Source organism: Ascaphus truei, chromosome 16 (assembly GCF_040206685.1).
Source record: "Ascaphus truei isolate aAscTru1 chromosome 16, aAscTru1.hap1, whole genome shotgun sequence".
NCBI lineage: Eukaryota > Metazoa > Chordata > Amphibia > Anura > Ascaphidae > Ascaphus > Ascaphus truei.
Genome location: NC_134498.1, coordinates 12453889 through 12470693, shown reverse-complemented (window position 1 = coordinate 12470693; position 16805 = coordinate 12453889). Strand labels below are relative to the sequence as shown.

General features: G+C 45.5%; 1 protein-coding gene across 6 annotated transcripts in view; it reads right to left on the bottom strand.

Moving 5' to 3' along the window:
* Nucleotides 1-16805, bottom strand: part of LOC142467292 (uncharacterized) — a 61511-nt gene that overhangs the window by 39158 nt on the left and 5548 nt on the right. For all 6 annotated transcript variants that reach the window (XM_075572786.1, XM_075572784.1, XM_075572788.1 and 3 more), the window contains exons 2-3: nt 14626-14753; nt 4923-5082 (exon numbers count right to left, since the gene is read on the bottom strand). In XM_075572786.1, the coding sequence (XP_075428901.1) occupies nt 4923-4936 (14 nt within the window). In that variant the 5' untranslated portion in view covers nt 4937-5082; nt 14626-14753. The remainder of the gene's footprint in view (nt 1-4922; nt 5083-14625; nt 14754-16805) is intronic.

The following is a 16805-nucleotide window of genomic DNA, read 5'->3' as shown; positions in this document are numbered from 1 at the left end:
TCTTTTGCGTGGTCACTGCTTTCTAAAGATTTTCCTGGATCTTCCCCCATAGATCATGTAGCTGCTGGATCCGGTAATCCATGGCTGGGACTCCAGATGCGACTCCTGATGAGGGAAGAGCTGAGGGACGAAAACCATAGTTAGCGAAGAATGGCGACTCCTGCGATGACTCGCTACACAAGTTGTTATGGGAGAATTCCGCCCATGGCAAGAGGTCTGCACAGTCATCTTGAGTCTCGGAAATGAAACAACGGATATATTGTTCCAAGGACTTGTTAGTCCGCTCTGTTTATCCATTAGACTGGGGGTGATAAGCGGACGAACAAGTGTAAGGACACTCCATGTTGCTGGCACAAAGCCCTCCAGAATTTGGAAATTAATTGAGAGCCCCAATCCGACACGATGACTTGAGGAGCTTCATGGAGTCGGAATATTTCCCGGATGAACACTTCGGAAAGTTTAGCAGCATTAGGTAATCACTTCAGAGGGATAAAATTAGCTTGTTTGAAGAACCGATCCAGGACCACCAGGATCGTGGTCATACCCTTAGATAAGGGAAGCTCCACCACAAAGTCCATAGAAATGTGAGTCCATGAACGATCCGGGATCGGGAGAGGTTGTAATAACCACGTAGGGCGATTCCTGGGTGTTTTGATCCGAGTGCAGACAGGATAAGTGGCCACGAAGATCTTCGCATACTTCCGAATCGCAGGCCACCAGAAATTCCGTTTCAGTAGTTTGACGGTTCTCCTTTCTCAAGGATGACCAAAGCTTTTGGAACTATGACCCCACTCCAAGACCTTTCGTTGAAAGGCTTGCGAGACGAAAAAGCGTCCTTCAGAAACGTCAAGGCCATCTTGAATTTGGGATTGATCCTGAATTATGTCTTCTAGGGAGTCAAAAAGGTAGCCGCCGATATGATGCGCGAAGGAGGAAGAATTGGTTCTTTGCGGTCCTCTGCAGTGTCGTCGACCAGGAATTGGCGAGAAAGAGCGTCTGTCTCCACATTCTTGGAACCAGGTAAGAAATAATTACGTTAAATCGAGAATCGAAAAATGACCACCGAGCTTGTCGTGACCCCAATCAATGGGCACCTTCGATGTACATGAGGTTTTTGTGGTCCGTAAGTATAGTGACCGGATTTTCTGTTCCCTCCAGCAAGTATCTCCATTCTTGTAAGAAAGACAATGGGAAAAAGCAGGCACCAAAAACTCAGGAACAAAAAATGAAAGAAAATTCAAGGGAGCGTTCAACCTTGAAAAAGCGCTTGCGCTTGCGTTGGTGGGGGGCTCTGTACCCCGTAATGTTGCTGTTATTTTTGTAGGAATCCATTAAATATATACTTTTTAATGGGCACACACTCCCTTGAATTTTCTTTCATTTTTTGTTCCTGAGTTTTTGGTGCCTGCTTTTTCCCATTGTCTTTCTTGTCAGCATATTGAAAAAACGGAAGCACACTCCCTACTGTGGATGAAGTTTGAACAATCTGGATGATATATTCTACTCAGAGTGAGTTATTTCTTTCACTTGGACATTCTCCATTCCGATACATTATGTTGGGTCACTTTATTGTGAGGTCCCTTACTACAGTGTTTGTGGGGACCCTAGTCCACTAGTCTGTTTACTATGGAGCTGTGATTGTTCTGAATGCTTTGGGATACATCCCTTATTCTTCTACTGGGGAGTACACATTACAGGATTCTTCAATCAAGTGTATTTTAAACCAATAGGCTTCTTTTAGAGCACCACATACTTGCTTTTTTTCTGTCCATTCTTGTAAGGCCATTTTTATGGCCATGAGTTCTCGGTTGCCCACGTCAAAAATGCACAAGGGTGCAACTTGGCTTTTGGGGTTTCCCACTGGGATAGCACCGCTCCTGCCCAGATATCCGATGCATCATACTCTAGAGTGAAGGGTATAAAGCAGGATCCGGATGCACCAGAACTAGAGCCGAAGCAAAGGCTGTTTTTAGTCTGTCAAATGCCTCTGCAGACCACTGAGAAGGATCCGCCCCTTTCTTGGTTAATGCGGTGATAGGCGCCAAGACGGACGAAAAGTTCTAGATAAACCGACGGTAATAATAATAATTTGCAAATCCAAGAAACCAGTGGACAGCTTTCAGGCTGAGGGGAAGTGACCACTTCAGGACGGCTTTGACTTTGGCTACTGGATTATCTATGGATCCAGCCAAAGTGATATATCCCAGAAATGAAGTACTGGACTGGTGGAATTGTCATTTCTCCAGCTTTGCAAATAGACTATTCTCCTGCAATCGTTTTAGGACCTGCATCACATGGCCTGAATGTTCCTGTGCTGACTGAGAAAATCAGGATGTCATCCAGGTATACGATGACATACTTGTCGAGGAGATCCCTAAATAGCATAGTCCGAATGGCATAACAAGATACTCGTAATGCCCATCGCGAGTATTAAAAGGCAGTTTTCCCTGACAAATTTTTACCAAATTGGACGCCCCTCGTAAGTCTAGTTTGGTAGAAATAGAGGCTCCCTGTAAATGGTCGAAAAGTTTAGAAATGAGTGGTAAGGGATACCGATTTTTTACCATGATTTTATTTAGTTCTCGGTAATCAACGATCCATCGTTTTTCTTGATGAAGAAAAACCCTGCACCAGCAGGAGTAGACGACTTTCGTTTGAATCCCCTCTGTAGGTTATCCTGATCTTTCATGGCGCGGTTCTCCGGAGGAGAGAGTGGCTTGGAAAATCCTCTTGGAGGCACAGTCAAGAGGCGGATGTGGCTCCAACTCCTCAGACTGGGCCTTGCTGAATACATCCCGAAAAGGTGGAGTAGATACTGGGTAGATCGGAATGTACCTCTGGCGGTAATGACATTTCAGACAGAGTTTGCGATGCCACAGAACATTTCTTCAGACAGCGAGGACTCTAATGGATGAGTCGAGATTCCATCCAATCCACAAAGGGGATTATAAAGTTGCAGCCATGGCAATCCTAGAATGACGTCAACAGCGGGAGAGTGGATAACGTCCAAACGAATCTCTTCTGTACGATCCGTACCTGTCTCCAACCGCACAGTGCCGACTCTGAGGAAATGAATGCTTGCTGTAGCGGTCTACCGTCAATTGCCTCTAATCCTAGAGGGGATTTTTTTTTACCAACGGGATTTGACGTCTCAGTATTCCTCCTATGTGCTGGGCCCTCTCTGCCCTTTTCTCCTGTAGACGCTGATCCATGCGGATGCATAGAGCGATGAGATCCTCTAAATCTGGTGCAAGGAAAGTGAGCGCAAACCTTAAATACACATATACAAATAAATAATTAAATAAATCAATATCACCAAGAGGAGATGCAGCTGGTGTGAGAGATTTCACAATCTCTCAAAAAATCTTCTGGGGGGAGGACACAGAGCGCAAAGAACTTCCTCTCCAAGGTGGAAATAACACAAGGAATCTCAAATAGGCAGCATATGTAAAGAAAAAGAAAATAGTGCAACACAGTTTAATTATAACATATAGGTGAGCATGGAGGCTCCAACACACTCACATGCTCCAAGAATAATAAAAGCAGTTTAACCACTCAGGGTTCAGACGCTGTGTACAGGACTCCAAACAGCTGTTCCTCGCTCTCCACTTCCGTATTCGATCGGCGTCTGACGTCACGAACTAGTTTTCTCACTCTCCAACAGCAAGGGGAGAACCCTCTGGCTCCGTCGAAAATCAGCACAGCGGAAGAGTCCGTCACAGACTAACACAAGGTCCTTGCGCATGTAGAACCCTACGCGTTTCATCCAAGGTCTGAGATATGTGCAGCAGAGAAGAGGAAGCCGTTACCTACGCCCTGGAGTGTCGAAGACCCTTCGGAGCTCCCGTGTGAAGAGAGATAAGTTACTTGTGAGGTCCGGTCTTTGCTCCCAGATAGGAGGATGCCCACGCAAAGGCGTTGTCAGTTAACAGGGACATGATATATGCGACATTTGAACACAGACACAAAACGAGAAGCGGTAAGTTCAAATTGAATGAAACATTGGTTTAGAAACTCACGACAGTCGAGGGGGGTCTCCGTTATAGCGATTAGGTGTAGGAAGTCGAGGTTCAGAGGCAGTGTGGGTAGAACTCTGTTCCTGCTGCTGGGGGAGCAGGATTAAACACAGCACGTTGTACCTGGTCTGCGGTGGATTGTACCGCGGCCTGGATCTGATCCATGTGTTTGTTATGCTCATCTAGGTACCGTTGCAGTTTGTCAAACATGTTGGCGTGCAGGGCCAGGACTCGACCCACCTCAGCGGGGTCCATGTTTGTTATATTACTACTGTAACGGGCGCTCGCCACAAAAACTGGACTGAACCGCGAGGCCGAGGTGGAGATATAGAAACACCGACCTGGAGCCACGTAGCCGTGTCCGGAATGCACATTCGTAGACGTGGGTATCCGGTTCAGAATAGGTGAAGTAAGGAGCGTAGATAAACTTGCCATGGTCGGAGGTAGGAGAGGGTATGGATCGTTGCGTTCACTAGCCGTGGTCAATGGTTGGAAAGAGATGTTGGTAGTAGACAGTATCAAGGTTTAGGTAAGATACTGCATGACAAAACAAGGCACAGCATGGCAAGGCAGGACAAGGCAAAACAGAGTGTTTGCGACCATCCCAAAGAAACAAGTAAAGAACTATTATGCTCAGCCGATTTGCAGAGGGAACAGCCAATAGGTGAACGGCTGCACAGCAGAAGCTGATACTAGAATCAGGCCCGATTAGTTGCTGAGCGGGCTCTGTATAGAAGGCATTAATGAGGCACCAGCTGTACCAAAGTTTGGATCAAACAAGGGGGTGGAGCCTGCATCCGATGCTGCGCCCAATGCTGATCCTCACAACTACTCAGCGTTTACTTTGTGCAAAAGCTTAAACAAATACCACAGAAAACTTGGACTTGAAGAGAATACGTGTCTTACCTTGTTGGAAACATTACGGGGATTTTCAGCCATGACCATTAAACTGCAGGTTGGCCAAGATGACAAGATATCAATCAGACAGCTTGCGATCAGTCTTTACTTCACTTGCATTCACAGGGTCCCTGGGTGAATGGTGTGTGTGTCTCCTTAATAGGACTTGCTGCAGGAATAAAACAGAGTTACTTCGCTATACAGATCACAGCAAACAGAACAGTTATAGCCCATACTGTAAACACATTGTCTTTCCCTCTTCTACAGGCAGCAAAACCTTTCAAGTTCCCCTTAGGAACATCCTCTGTATTCGCCATGAAGTTAAATTGCCCATTTTTAATGCTTCTTCCACATTTTAATATATTCTTTCATAGCTTTTCAAACTAAGACCCCACAATACTTATTCCAAAAAGCACCAGGACAAATACCACCCAATATGCCATACAGATGCAGCAGGATTTACCATCTCTAGAGTCGCAGCTGAAAAAGCTTAAATCCGAGGTTCCGAAGCTAGTGCTGCTGTGGTCGCGCTGCGGCGGGTCCATGCTTCCAGATCGGATGCTTAATCATCAGGCACCGGGGCACTCGTGGTCGCTTGGGACGGCTTGCCCCGGTGCAGAAAACAATATGGTTTGCCATCATCTGTAATTTCAGCTTTTGATAAAAGCTAGTTGATTTATACAGACTCATGAGGTTTGCGAAACGCGTTGTTTAGGGCCCATTGAAGCCTTGTGCACAGAGGGCAAGGCTAGATGTGCTGCAGAGTTGGACACACGCACCGGAGACTCCAGAAGTGAGACGGCAGAGAGAGAGATAGACGATCGGTCGAGGTCTGGGCAGCGTACCCCAGATACTACTGTACCAAATGCTTGTTTTCTATCCACCAAATGTGAGTGTCTCTACCTGTTACACTGTGTCTTGCTTTTCTGATTATTTTGCGTGACCTGCAGAATGACTGAAGATCTTTAGAGAAAGAAAAAACTCCCTACCACAAGATACTTAGAAACGCGGTTTTATTTCTGACCTCATGCGAGTGCGTTGATCGGGACTCTTCACATTCATACTGTGAAGATTTTACTTCACTATAGATATTTTATTTGTCTATTATTTTGGTTGATTTTCTGTACTCCACATATCCAAGAGAAACCTTTTGTTTTATCACACCTACATGATATAAGTATGAAGGTGTTTCGTAGAAACTTTACAAGGATTACACACGGTCTAAGCAAAATGCATTTAAAAGTGGGAAACAATGTCACTAAACACCTCTGAAACATGCACAGTACAATAGATAATTAATATGGTGAATAACACAACCAGTGAGTTAGTAAAAAATCATTAACACATAAAATAATTAAAAGGTGAAATCACATTAAAGCAAATTTAAAGGGCACAGGAAAAATGATATGGTATAAACCCTGCTGTCTGACAAAGACCTCCCTTAAATAAGGTCCTCTATGTTAATAAGGGATTACAAACTGTCCATAGGAGCATGGGGAAAGAATAAATAGTGAGATATTGTTAGTAAAAATGAATACAAATAAAATGTGAGATACAGTCACAAGATCAGTACTTGTAAGTTGCTTTTATCTTCTTGTAGGTCTTTTTAATCCTACGTTGTATTCAATTCATTAACAAGGAATAAAGAGAGGACAAATAGTGTAATGCCACTTATTAAATCATGTAAAATTAGAAGAATATCCCTCACAAAAACAGCACGTATGATGCTCAAAACATGTTTTGGGTGAAAGAAATGGCATCTGGGTGGTACAGGGATTGGGCGTCCTCTGCCCCTCTAGTGATGCTCATAAAACTGTGTCAGATATTACCTCTCAGACAGAAGTTGAAGCCTCCTGTCTCCCAGATAGCTCCTCCCATCGCATTTTGCAATCACATAATGTCCGCTTCATCAGGCGTCATTAGATAATGTTTATGTATTGTAGCCAGGTCCCCCTCTTACCTCCGGGCTGCGTGAGGGGGACAGCTGCAGAGAAAGCTCTCGTGAGGATTGCGGTGGTGCAGGGAGTTGTGAGCAGGCGAGCGGGTCGCTGGTGCTCCGCAGAGGGCGCCACCATTTTGTTTGTGCGTGCACATGCGCAGAAAAGGTTTGCGCGTGTGCAGATGGTATCTAGAGTTGCGACGGCCATCTTGCTACACCCCACACCAGTATAGCGGCGGCCATTACACCCACGGTTCCACAGGGGAACTACAGCTCCCATGAGCCTCTGGGCTGCAGACCACATGTTGCCAGGCAGCCAATAGGGCTAAGGGAATCACGGACATCAGAGATAGGCATTTGGCGTGAATGGAAGGGCCTGGATCCAGCAGGTAGTGTCAGTGACTCTGAGACTAGGCCTAGTATATTCCCCCCATAGGCCCCAGCAGGGCCCCGACTCACAGTAGCTTGTAGGTGCTGCAGGGAAGGCCCCTTAGCACCATCTGTACTTTATGATACCACCAGTGAGTGTCCCCTAGTTACATAGTAGATGAGGTTGAAAAAATACTTCCGTCCATCAAGTTCAACCTATACTAAATTTAGACAACAGATACTTTATCCTATATCTATACTTACTTATTGATCCAGAGGAAGGCAAACAAAAAACCCCATTAAGGGGAAAAATTAATTCCTTCCTGACTCCAAGAATTGGCAATCGGATTAATCAGATTAATCAGGTTGGGGCATTGTTATACTGTGGGGTACAGGGTACTGTGGCCTGTCATCAGTAAAGGTTGCTGTTATATATCCGACTGTGTATTTTTGTTACTGTAAGGGGCCAATCCCACCACGTTGGGATCCATTACAGGTGGAGTCGCTGCACAGAGACGAACCAGAATCACACCAGGCTCCCAGTGGCGGAGGCTCAGGCCTCCTGGTTGCCAACTGGTAATAGCAGCATTGGTAGTTCCTTCCCGGGTACAGGGGGAACAAGAGCTAGAGTATTCTAAACTTAACCCTTAATGTGCCTGATGTCATTTGTCCACTTACTGTTGCAGTACACTTAGCCTGACACAGGGGCATACACATACATTCTAATAAATATAATGTAAGTGGCATATCCTAGGCTTCCTGGAGCTCAGTAAGCTTTGACAGGCAGGTAAACTCATATCCCTCTCCAGGCAAAAAACAGTCCTCCTTGAATTTTCAATAAACGTTATTCAAAAACGGAAATAGAAATGAATAGAAAATGTTTGGGAATGCATAAATTAAGAGGTAGAGAGAACATTTAGGGGAGACCCCTAAGCTGTGGCTGCAAGCTTGAAAAGACCTAAGAAAACAGTAATCTCGATAGCCAAAGAGCCTGTAGCTAATCAGTGGGGATGGATCAGCATCCCACGAACTAGTGAAAGGGAAAAACTCATAGTGTATTAGATATAGGGGCTCATGCAGAGAGCATAGATAAGGAAATAGCGCCATCTTGTGGCGAAAAAACTAGCCAGAAATCCTGAAACTTGGGAGAAAATGGCGCGATTTTTAAAAGTGCTTTCAGAGCTGTAAAACTCGCCAAACTCGTGGCGAGAACCTGAAACTCGCCATGCTAATATAGCGTGGTATTCCAGAAGCTCCGAATCGCTGGAACACGCCAATATGTGCATTAGTATGGCGAGTTTCAAATAGCCAGGAAAAGTTGGCAATTTGCAGTTTTTTGCCGAAATGAGTTAACGACGTTCTCTGCATAACACCTTCACTAACGGCAAATCTGTGGCTATTTTACAGCCATTTTAAACTTTTTTACCGTTCCTCTCTGCATAAGCCCCATAATGTGCTATTTGCAAGGTGGGCAAGTATTGCACGTACATATAACTTATTGAATCAGGAAGCACATGTTAGGGACATGTTACCACGTGGCGCACTCATCTGGACATCTGGACACCCGCATCAGCTGGCACCCGCCACGGTCAATTACTGGATCGGCGAGTTCAGAGTCTCCTGGTGTAGCCATGCGGGTCCTGGATCTCCAGTCTCCGCTATGTCCTCCAGTTAGCCCGTTGAATGGCAGTGCTACTGTAACTACTGTAATAATCACAATGTACCCATAAGGGGAACTCCCAACAAAGACTGAGCAACACGCTGTGAGGGGAACTCAGTCTCAAGCGGCAAATAACTGACAAATCATATGACAGGGACCTCATGAGCATGATCGCAGATTACAAAGTGAGCGCCGATCGCAGACAGCCCCAAGAAAAGACGCAAGTAGTCCTGACGTATGGAGCCCGTCGTAAGGGCCTCTGGAGCAGCAGATTATGTTGTACAATGAACGTCATTAAGGCACTGAAGGAGTTAAAGGGAAACCACCCAATGGAAGCAAAGCTGGTTTTGTTGTTGTCCTTTTTTAACAGTGTCAACATTAATGTGAAAATGCTGGTGTACAGCAGACTATCCGCCTCCTGTGCATGGCTACTTAACTCCTCAGGTACCCCAACAGTGGGGGGTTTTCAGCTATAGTGGCAATACAGTTTGCATTGTGTTTGTTTTAATAGATGCGGCAGTTGCTCAGCTTTAAGGAAATGTAATTACCTACTCTCTGACAAAGCGCCGAACACGCGAAACGCATTGGAGTGACTCACCCTGCCTTTTCCATGTTGTCATCTACCTAAAGTTGTTTTTAAATTGAGCCTTTGTATTGGAGCCCCCATTTTTACCTGCTGTGCTCTGCTTTTTTCCACCTGTTTGGAGCATCTGTATTTCACTGTGAGCGCGATGCGAGCACGGGAACCGGACTACACCAGACTGCGAGTACTACTCTGTTATCCCACATTATAGGCACAAGACTTTGGGAAGAAGACGGTGTACCCTGCAAGTTATGCTCTAGGGCTGGTTTGTCCACATAGGAAGAGAACAAGTCACAACTGTTTATTAACAGAAAATAGCTTTATTATCTTCCGCAGGTATATATATATATATATATATATATATATATATATATATATATATATATATATATATATATACTGTATATATATATATATATATATCTCCATATCCACTTACTCTGAGCTCACATCCACTCATGGGTTACAACAGATACTCACTGATGTATTTATTGTCCATCTTCAAGCAAGTTCGTAGACTTTAAGCAGTTATTTCTTATTTTGCTATTTTTCATCCATTGCTCAGAAGCGCTGATACCTAGAACTCTGTTTCTTTCCCCTACTAATTACCTAAGCTGCCGATCAATTTGTTCTCCCGAAATCAATCGGCACAGATCTTGCTTCCCCAGGATCACAATAAGGCCGCTTACTTCAAAAGAGGAAGTGCTGTGCCCATGGAAATGGTAACTACAGGCATACCCCGCATTAACGTACGCAATGGGACCGGAGCATGTATGTAAAGTGAAAATGTACTTAAAGTGAAGCACTACCTTTTCCCACTTATCGATGCATGTACTGTACTGCAAACGTCATATACCTACATAACTGATGTAAATAACGCATGTGTAACAGGCTCTATAGTCTCCCCGCTTGCTCACAGCTTTGGTACAGGTAGGGAGCCGGTATTGCTGTTCAGGACGTGCTGACAGGCGCATGCGTGAGCTGCAGTTTGCCTATTGAGCAAGATGTACTTACTCGCGAGTGTACTTAAAGTGAGTGTCCTTAAACCGGGGTATGCCTGTATAGCATCCCAAGGAAGCTTAATACAGTGAAACTCATTAAAAAGGGTATAGTGGGGTGGGGGGAGGGACACAACTGATGTTTTAAAAAAACAAATATAGGATTTTAAATGTATTGCTTAGTTAAAAGTTCCTTTACCTGACACACCCCTCATTTGATATGCCTCAAACCCACAGGATCTCTCGGGGTCTGGCAATCCCTGGGGCAGGGGTGGCCAACGCCAGCCAACAAGGGCCACCACCAGACCAGGTATTAGGGATATCCCTGCTTCAGCACAGGTGGTGCAGTCAAAATGAATGAGCCACCTGTGCTGAAGCAGGGATATCCTTAAAACCTGACATGTTGATGGCCACCCCTGTCCTAGGTGAATCTAGTCTTGAATAGGTACAACACCTGTTAAAGGGGCAGTCGCTCGTGTAATTGATCAATTTTTACCAGAAATGCACTTAGTATTCAATTTTCAGAGAAACAAAAAGTAGCCACATCTTTGATTTAGGAGCGGTTAGATTAGTTTAAGAAAGCAGTTGAAATTGTTGTTTTTGGTCCGGCTAAGTGGAATTGCACCTTGAACGTGGTATAGTTGGATGATACATCTTAAGGCACATTTGCCTTGAAAAAAAAAATTAAAATAAAAAAAATATGTATATGTATACAGTATATATATGTGTGTGTGTGTGTGTGTGTGTGTGTGTGTGTGTGTGTGTGTGTGTGTGTGTGTGTGTGTGTGTGTGTGTGTGTGTGTGTGTGTGTGTGTGTGTATATATGTGTGTGTGTATGTATATGTGTATATACACACACACACACACACACACACACACACACACGCACACACGCACGCACGCACGCACACACGCACACACGCACACACACCCAGTCAGCACACTGTAATGAAGCAAAAAGCAGATGCTAGTCCCATAGAGAGCACACAACCTACGAACCAATCCAAGGACCAGTAAAGAGACAGCAAACTGCACAGGGTTAATCCAAAAAATTGTATTCAAGACAGACACACTTAAGCCGACGTTTCGGTCCCACAAGGAGACCTTCTTCAGGGCCGTGCAACCAACAAGTGATAGTGACCCAACATATATATCTCCAACCCATGATGCACTACAACAAAGACAACCAATCACCAACATGCAATCAAAAAATGGCATTAGACATAGCTGTGCTCCGTGCCACATACCCCAGTACCTGTAAGGACATTGGTCATCTGTAGCCATTGCTAGAAAGCAGGCAATCCTGCAATCAGAGCCGCTGACACTGAAACTCATGCCACGATAGTCAGTGTCAGTCCGACAAAGAAACCCCTAAAAAAAGCACCCAGACATACCTTACAACGAAAGAGGTCGTTTAAATAATCAAAATAAAGTCATTTTAATTAAACACATCTAACACAACAAGAAAAACTAAAATGACATACATGAAAACAGACTAAAAGAAACCTCCTTAAAGCCAAGAAAATAGAATGAAGGACCAAAAAAGTCATTTCAAGAAAACGGCAAAACATCGATAAGGAAAAAACAACGTGGGGATATGAACCTCAATATAAGGATTACTCTGGGGACAAAGTACCCAGAGTGATCTCCGACCGACCGGCCGGTCATCCACAAACAGGTTACTACCAAACCCTCCTACGTGTCCCTATACTAATGAAAATGCTGGTGTGATAAACCCTGAGAGAGCATTGAAAGACATAACTTGATAGTGGTGTCCCCTATATATCTATACAATATTTCTAAGTTTGTTTGTTTGTATGTCCGAAGCATCGAAATCTCACAAACGGCACGACGTAGCAGAACAAAACTTTTACTGGACATTGTTCTGCGGATTTGTAGGTCAACGCAACTATTTTGAGCTTCCAATATGACTCACCTCCCAAATTATTGACATTCTAAGTTTCCATCGGGTGTCCTTCAAAAATGTTAGAGCAGGAGCGAGGGGGGTGGGGGGGGGGGTGGGGGAGTGGGTGGCTACTAAGGGAGGGAGCGTGTCCTTGGCTGGATCGGGCCTGTGTGTGTGTGATGTCAGATGTGCGGGGGAGATGTGCCAGCAAGGGGAGGGGGGGGGGGAGGGAGATGTGCCAGCTAGCGGGTACCAGTGAGTTGTGGCGGCAGCAGGGGGATATGTACCAGCCGGGGGAGGGGAGATGTGCCGGCAGCGAGGGGAGATGCGGCAGGATGTGCCAGCAGCATGGGGGGGCGGGAGATGCGGCAGCAGCGCAGGGAGATGTGCCGGCAGCATGGGGGGCGGGAGATGCGGCAGCAGCGCAGGGAGATGTGCCGGCAGCGGGGGAGGGGAGATGTTGCGGCAGCAGCGCAGGGAGATGTGCCGGCAGCGGGGGAGGGGAGATGTTGCGGCAGCAGCGCAGGGAGATGTGCCGGCAGCGAGGGGAGATGCGGCAGCAGCACGAGGAGGTATGCCGGCAGCTCCCTGGGCACAAAAGCTAGTGTACGTACGTACATATATTATACAAGGATATATCTGTCTGCTTGTGGGACAACCACCTCACAGATATATGAATAAGTGGCCCCCAATGGTCTAAAGGATGCAAATGTTCCTACTCCCCACTGTCAATTGCTATGGCTGAACCAAGGCTGCTTAAATTAAAGCAGAGAGCAGCAGCTCTATAGACAGGTATGTTAACATCTAATAGTCCAGTGACTCGTGTAATACATAAGCCACACTAGCCAAGCAAGAGCATAAAATATTTAGCCCATCAATAGTATAAATGTCTCTGATGGAAAGCAATGTTCCTTCTGGGGATGATAAAAGTAACTCTAGCATGAAGAGCAGTCTCTTAACAGTGAAAGTCCATGATATGGCAAAAGGAGGCGTTTCGTCCTGCTGGGATTCTTCCCAGAGTGATAAAGTCACTGAAAACAGTGCCAGCAATTAAAGAGAAAAAACGATGGATTACGTCATCTTCGCGCCAAAAACACAGCCAATCATCATGCAGAAACTTTGTTGCGCCTGCGCATAGCAGCGTATCCATTGCTGCTCATGAATTCAGAGCAGCTGACTCTCATAAGCAGTTTGGATAGTTGCGTTGGCGTTGCATCCACCAGCCCAAAAGCCGACATGCGTAGTTCTACTTCAGACATCCGATATAGGTGAGGTAGCACTTGATTGGCGCAGAATTTCAACCAATGACAAAATAGGCACACCTTCTCTGCCAAGAATTTTCATAAGCAGATAATAAGACCTTTCCTTAGATTACGGTCTAAAGGCTCGCTGTCTACAGCCTCTTAATTGTCATCAGTATATTGATCGTAAGTGAAAATTGTGGTCTTGATGTATAGCCACACATGCACAGTTCTTCATATACACCAGGCAGCTGGCTTGAATTATAAAAAAGAAACGGATGTTTTCCGATGTCATTTCGTCAATGAGCAGATAGCCGGAATACTTTCTCCTCCATCAGATATCAGTTATGGGCGGGGGGCGCTAGATTGTCCCCAGAATCTCAGCCAATGAAGATACTGCCACATATTCGCTGCCCCGGCAGTCATACTGGAACCCTCCTTCCTATTAGAATTATAGGCTTGCTGTCACCATCATATTACTACCTGCCAGATGAACTACAAGAACGGTGACCCCCACGGGGAGCGGGCGATTGCAGAGGCCCCGCGCTCTTACTCAAGGCATTTCATTTAATGCTGGGGGATCGCGTGAGGATCCTCTGCAACACTTCACTTACCTTGATCCAGCCAGCTGTGTGACACGTCGCCATGGCAACGCAGCGTCAAATGTCGCCGCGGGACCCTGTGACGTCACATGACCCGTCGCCATGGCAACGCGGCGTCAAATGACACCGCAGGGTCATGGCATGGACCTGCGCATGTCGGGAAGGTGGGGGGGGGGGGCACCAGGGGATCAGGCAGGGGGGTGCAGCGCGAATAGTTTGCGCACCTCTGCATTAAACAATTACTCAAAGTATGGTAACTTCTTTTGCTAAGAACAGTAGGAACAAATTATGTATTAAAAAAAATAAACATTATTTCAGAGGTGCAGTAACCCTCCCACGTGCTGCTGAAGCCCCTTCAACCCTTTGCTGCCAGGTATGGCTTTTTACATTTGCACACAGTGATACTTTCCTCACCTTTCTAAGCAGCAGAACTCGGGGGATATTTCCTGGTACCCCTTACACCAACACCTCCCGCTGCAGCCTTCTCTCCCATAGAAGGGTCAGGGGTTTGGGATTCTTTACTTCATGTCTTCTAATGATATCTGCAAAATAAAACAAAAAAGGAGTATATGAAGGATGTGCTGCAATCTCCTCTCCACCCACCCCTGCCGCAAAAAAACAAATAGCTGTGATAACAGTTTGGGTCAGCACGTCATAAAGAGACATTATGGAACTAGACAAAGTGCAGAGAAGAGCCACCAAATGAATAAAGGGTGTGGACCATCTAACTTATGAGGAGAGACTAGCTAAATTAGATTTGTTTACTGTTGAAAAAAGGCGTCTAAGAGGGGATATGATAAATACAAATATATTCAGGGACAATACAAGGAGCTTTCAAATTAACTATTTATCCCAAGGGAAGTACAAAGGACTCGGGGCCATCCCTTAAGGTTGGAGGAAAAGAGATTTCACCAGCAACAAATGAAAGGGTTCTTTACAGTAAGGGCAGTTAAAATGTGGAATTCATTACCCATGGAGACTGTGATAGCAGATACAATAGACTTGTTCAAAAAAAGGTTGGCTATCTTTTTAGATAGGAAAGGTATATAGGGATATACCAAATAAGTATAAGGAATCAGTCTGAAACATCCTGGGTGACTGCTGACAGGAAGTGATGTCATCTTGTCTGAAGCTACCACAGACATCTTGTTTCCTGGCAAATCCTGACCTTACTCCCCTGACAAGAAGTAAGCTTCTCTGGCCTTTAAATAGCAGGTAGTTTTCCTTGTACAAATTACTGGTTAACCTGTCCTGTCTGAGCTCTCCCGTGCCTTTGTTTTGCCTGCAGCAACATCGGTACCGGACCTGATTACACCTGCATCCCAGGCCTCTGATCCCAGGCCAAGGTTGGTGTATTACTGCCTACCTCTGCCCTGCGGGTCCGTATACTGTTTTGCAGTCAGCAACGTTACAATAAGTAAACATGAGAAGAATGTTGATCCAGGGAGTAATCTGCGATGGTGTGGGGGTACCCAGGTCAATAAATAAAGGTATTATGCCAAGCTGGGTGCCCCTGAGCCATATTGGGGGATTATAGAGTGCTAGCACTGCGCCCCAGTAGTGGCTGCAACACTGTAAATGTATTACCAATGTCTGTGTGTGTCCCGCTAGGTATAAGGGGACGATATCAATATCATGAGTTAAAATGTATGTGTTATTGTGTCCAGGTTTCCCTGTAAACGCGCAGGGTAAAAAAGGTTTTAAAACGCAGCAGCTTGCAGCATAGCGCATAGCTAACTTTGGCTAGGAACGTGCTAGAGCGCTGAATTTGGCTGTAAGCGCTGCTGGGGTAAAACCAGAAAAAAGGTTATGCCACAATTTTTATTACGTTTTATAAAAAATTGATGAATGAAAGTCCCCCTTTTTTAATTGTACTAACATTATAGGCGGGCAGGGGTTTTCATTCAGGCAGCCGGAACAGTGGAAACACTCAATTATAAGTACGATACTTTAAGGATGCATAGCAGGGAATTCCTGTGAGTGAGTCATGCATAATTTAGCCCTGGCCTTGTGAGACATCCCGCTGACATGGTCCCAGGATGTCAGGAGTTAAAAAGGTTCCGACAGTTAAAGGTGTTAAGCTGGGCAGAGGAAAAATAAGTACTGGCATCCTAGCAGATGTCTAGATGTCCGGGTGGAGTAGACTACCTGGCGCCGGGGAAGGGGGCTTGGTTTGGTATGCTAAGCAGAGAAGGTGCGAAGTTTGCGCGTGCCCTTGGCATACTATGAAGCCCCTGACTGGTGCTGGGCGTTACTGGAAAGACCCGGGGATTTGTGGGTTGTTTAGTTCCCACGCAGTGATTGGCTGCAGAGCAGCCGATCGGGAAATAAGATTCATCGTGCAGTAAGAGATTCATAGTGCGGTACAAAAATTATAACATCGTAACCAAGATTTGTATCTGGCTCAAGCGTTCGCAAGAACTAACGATTTCCAAACCAATTCTACAGGGGTAGAACGAAACAAGCAGTACCGGCGGAGAAATCGGGGTTGCGAGCGGCGCCCCTATCCAAAGACTGTTTTGTGGCTGCACAACTCCCGCAGATCATCGGAAAAAGTGCTTCAGACATAAAAGTAACATTTCGGAAGAGGAGTC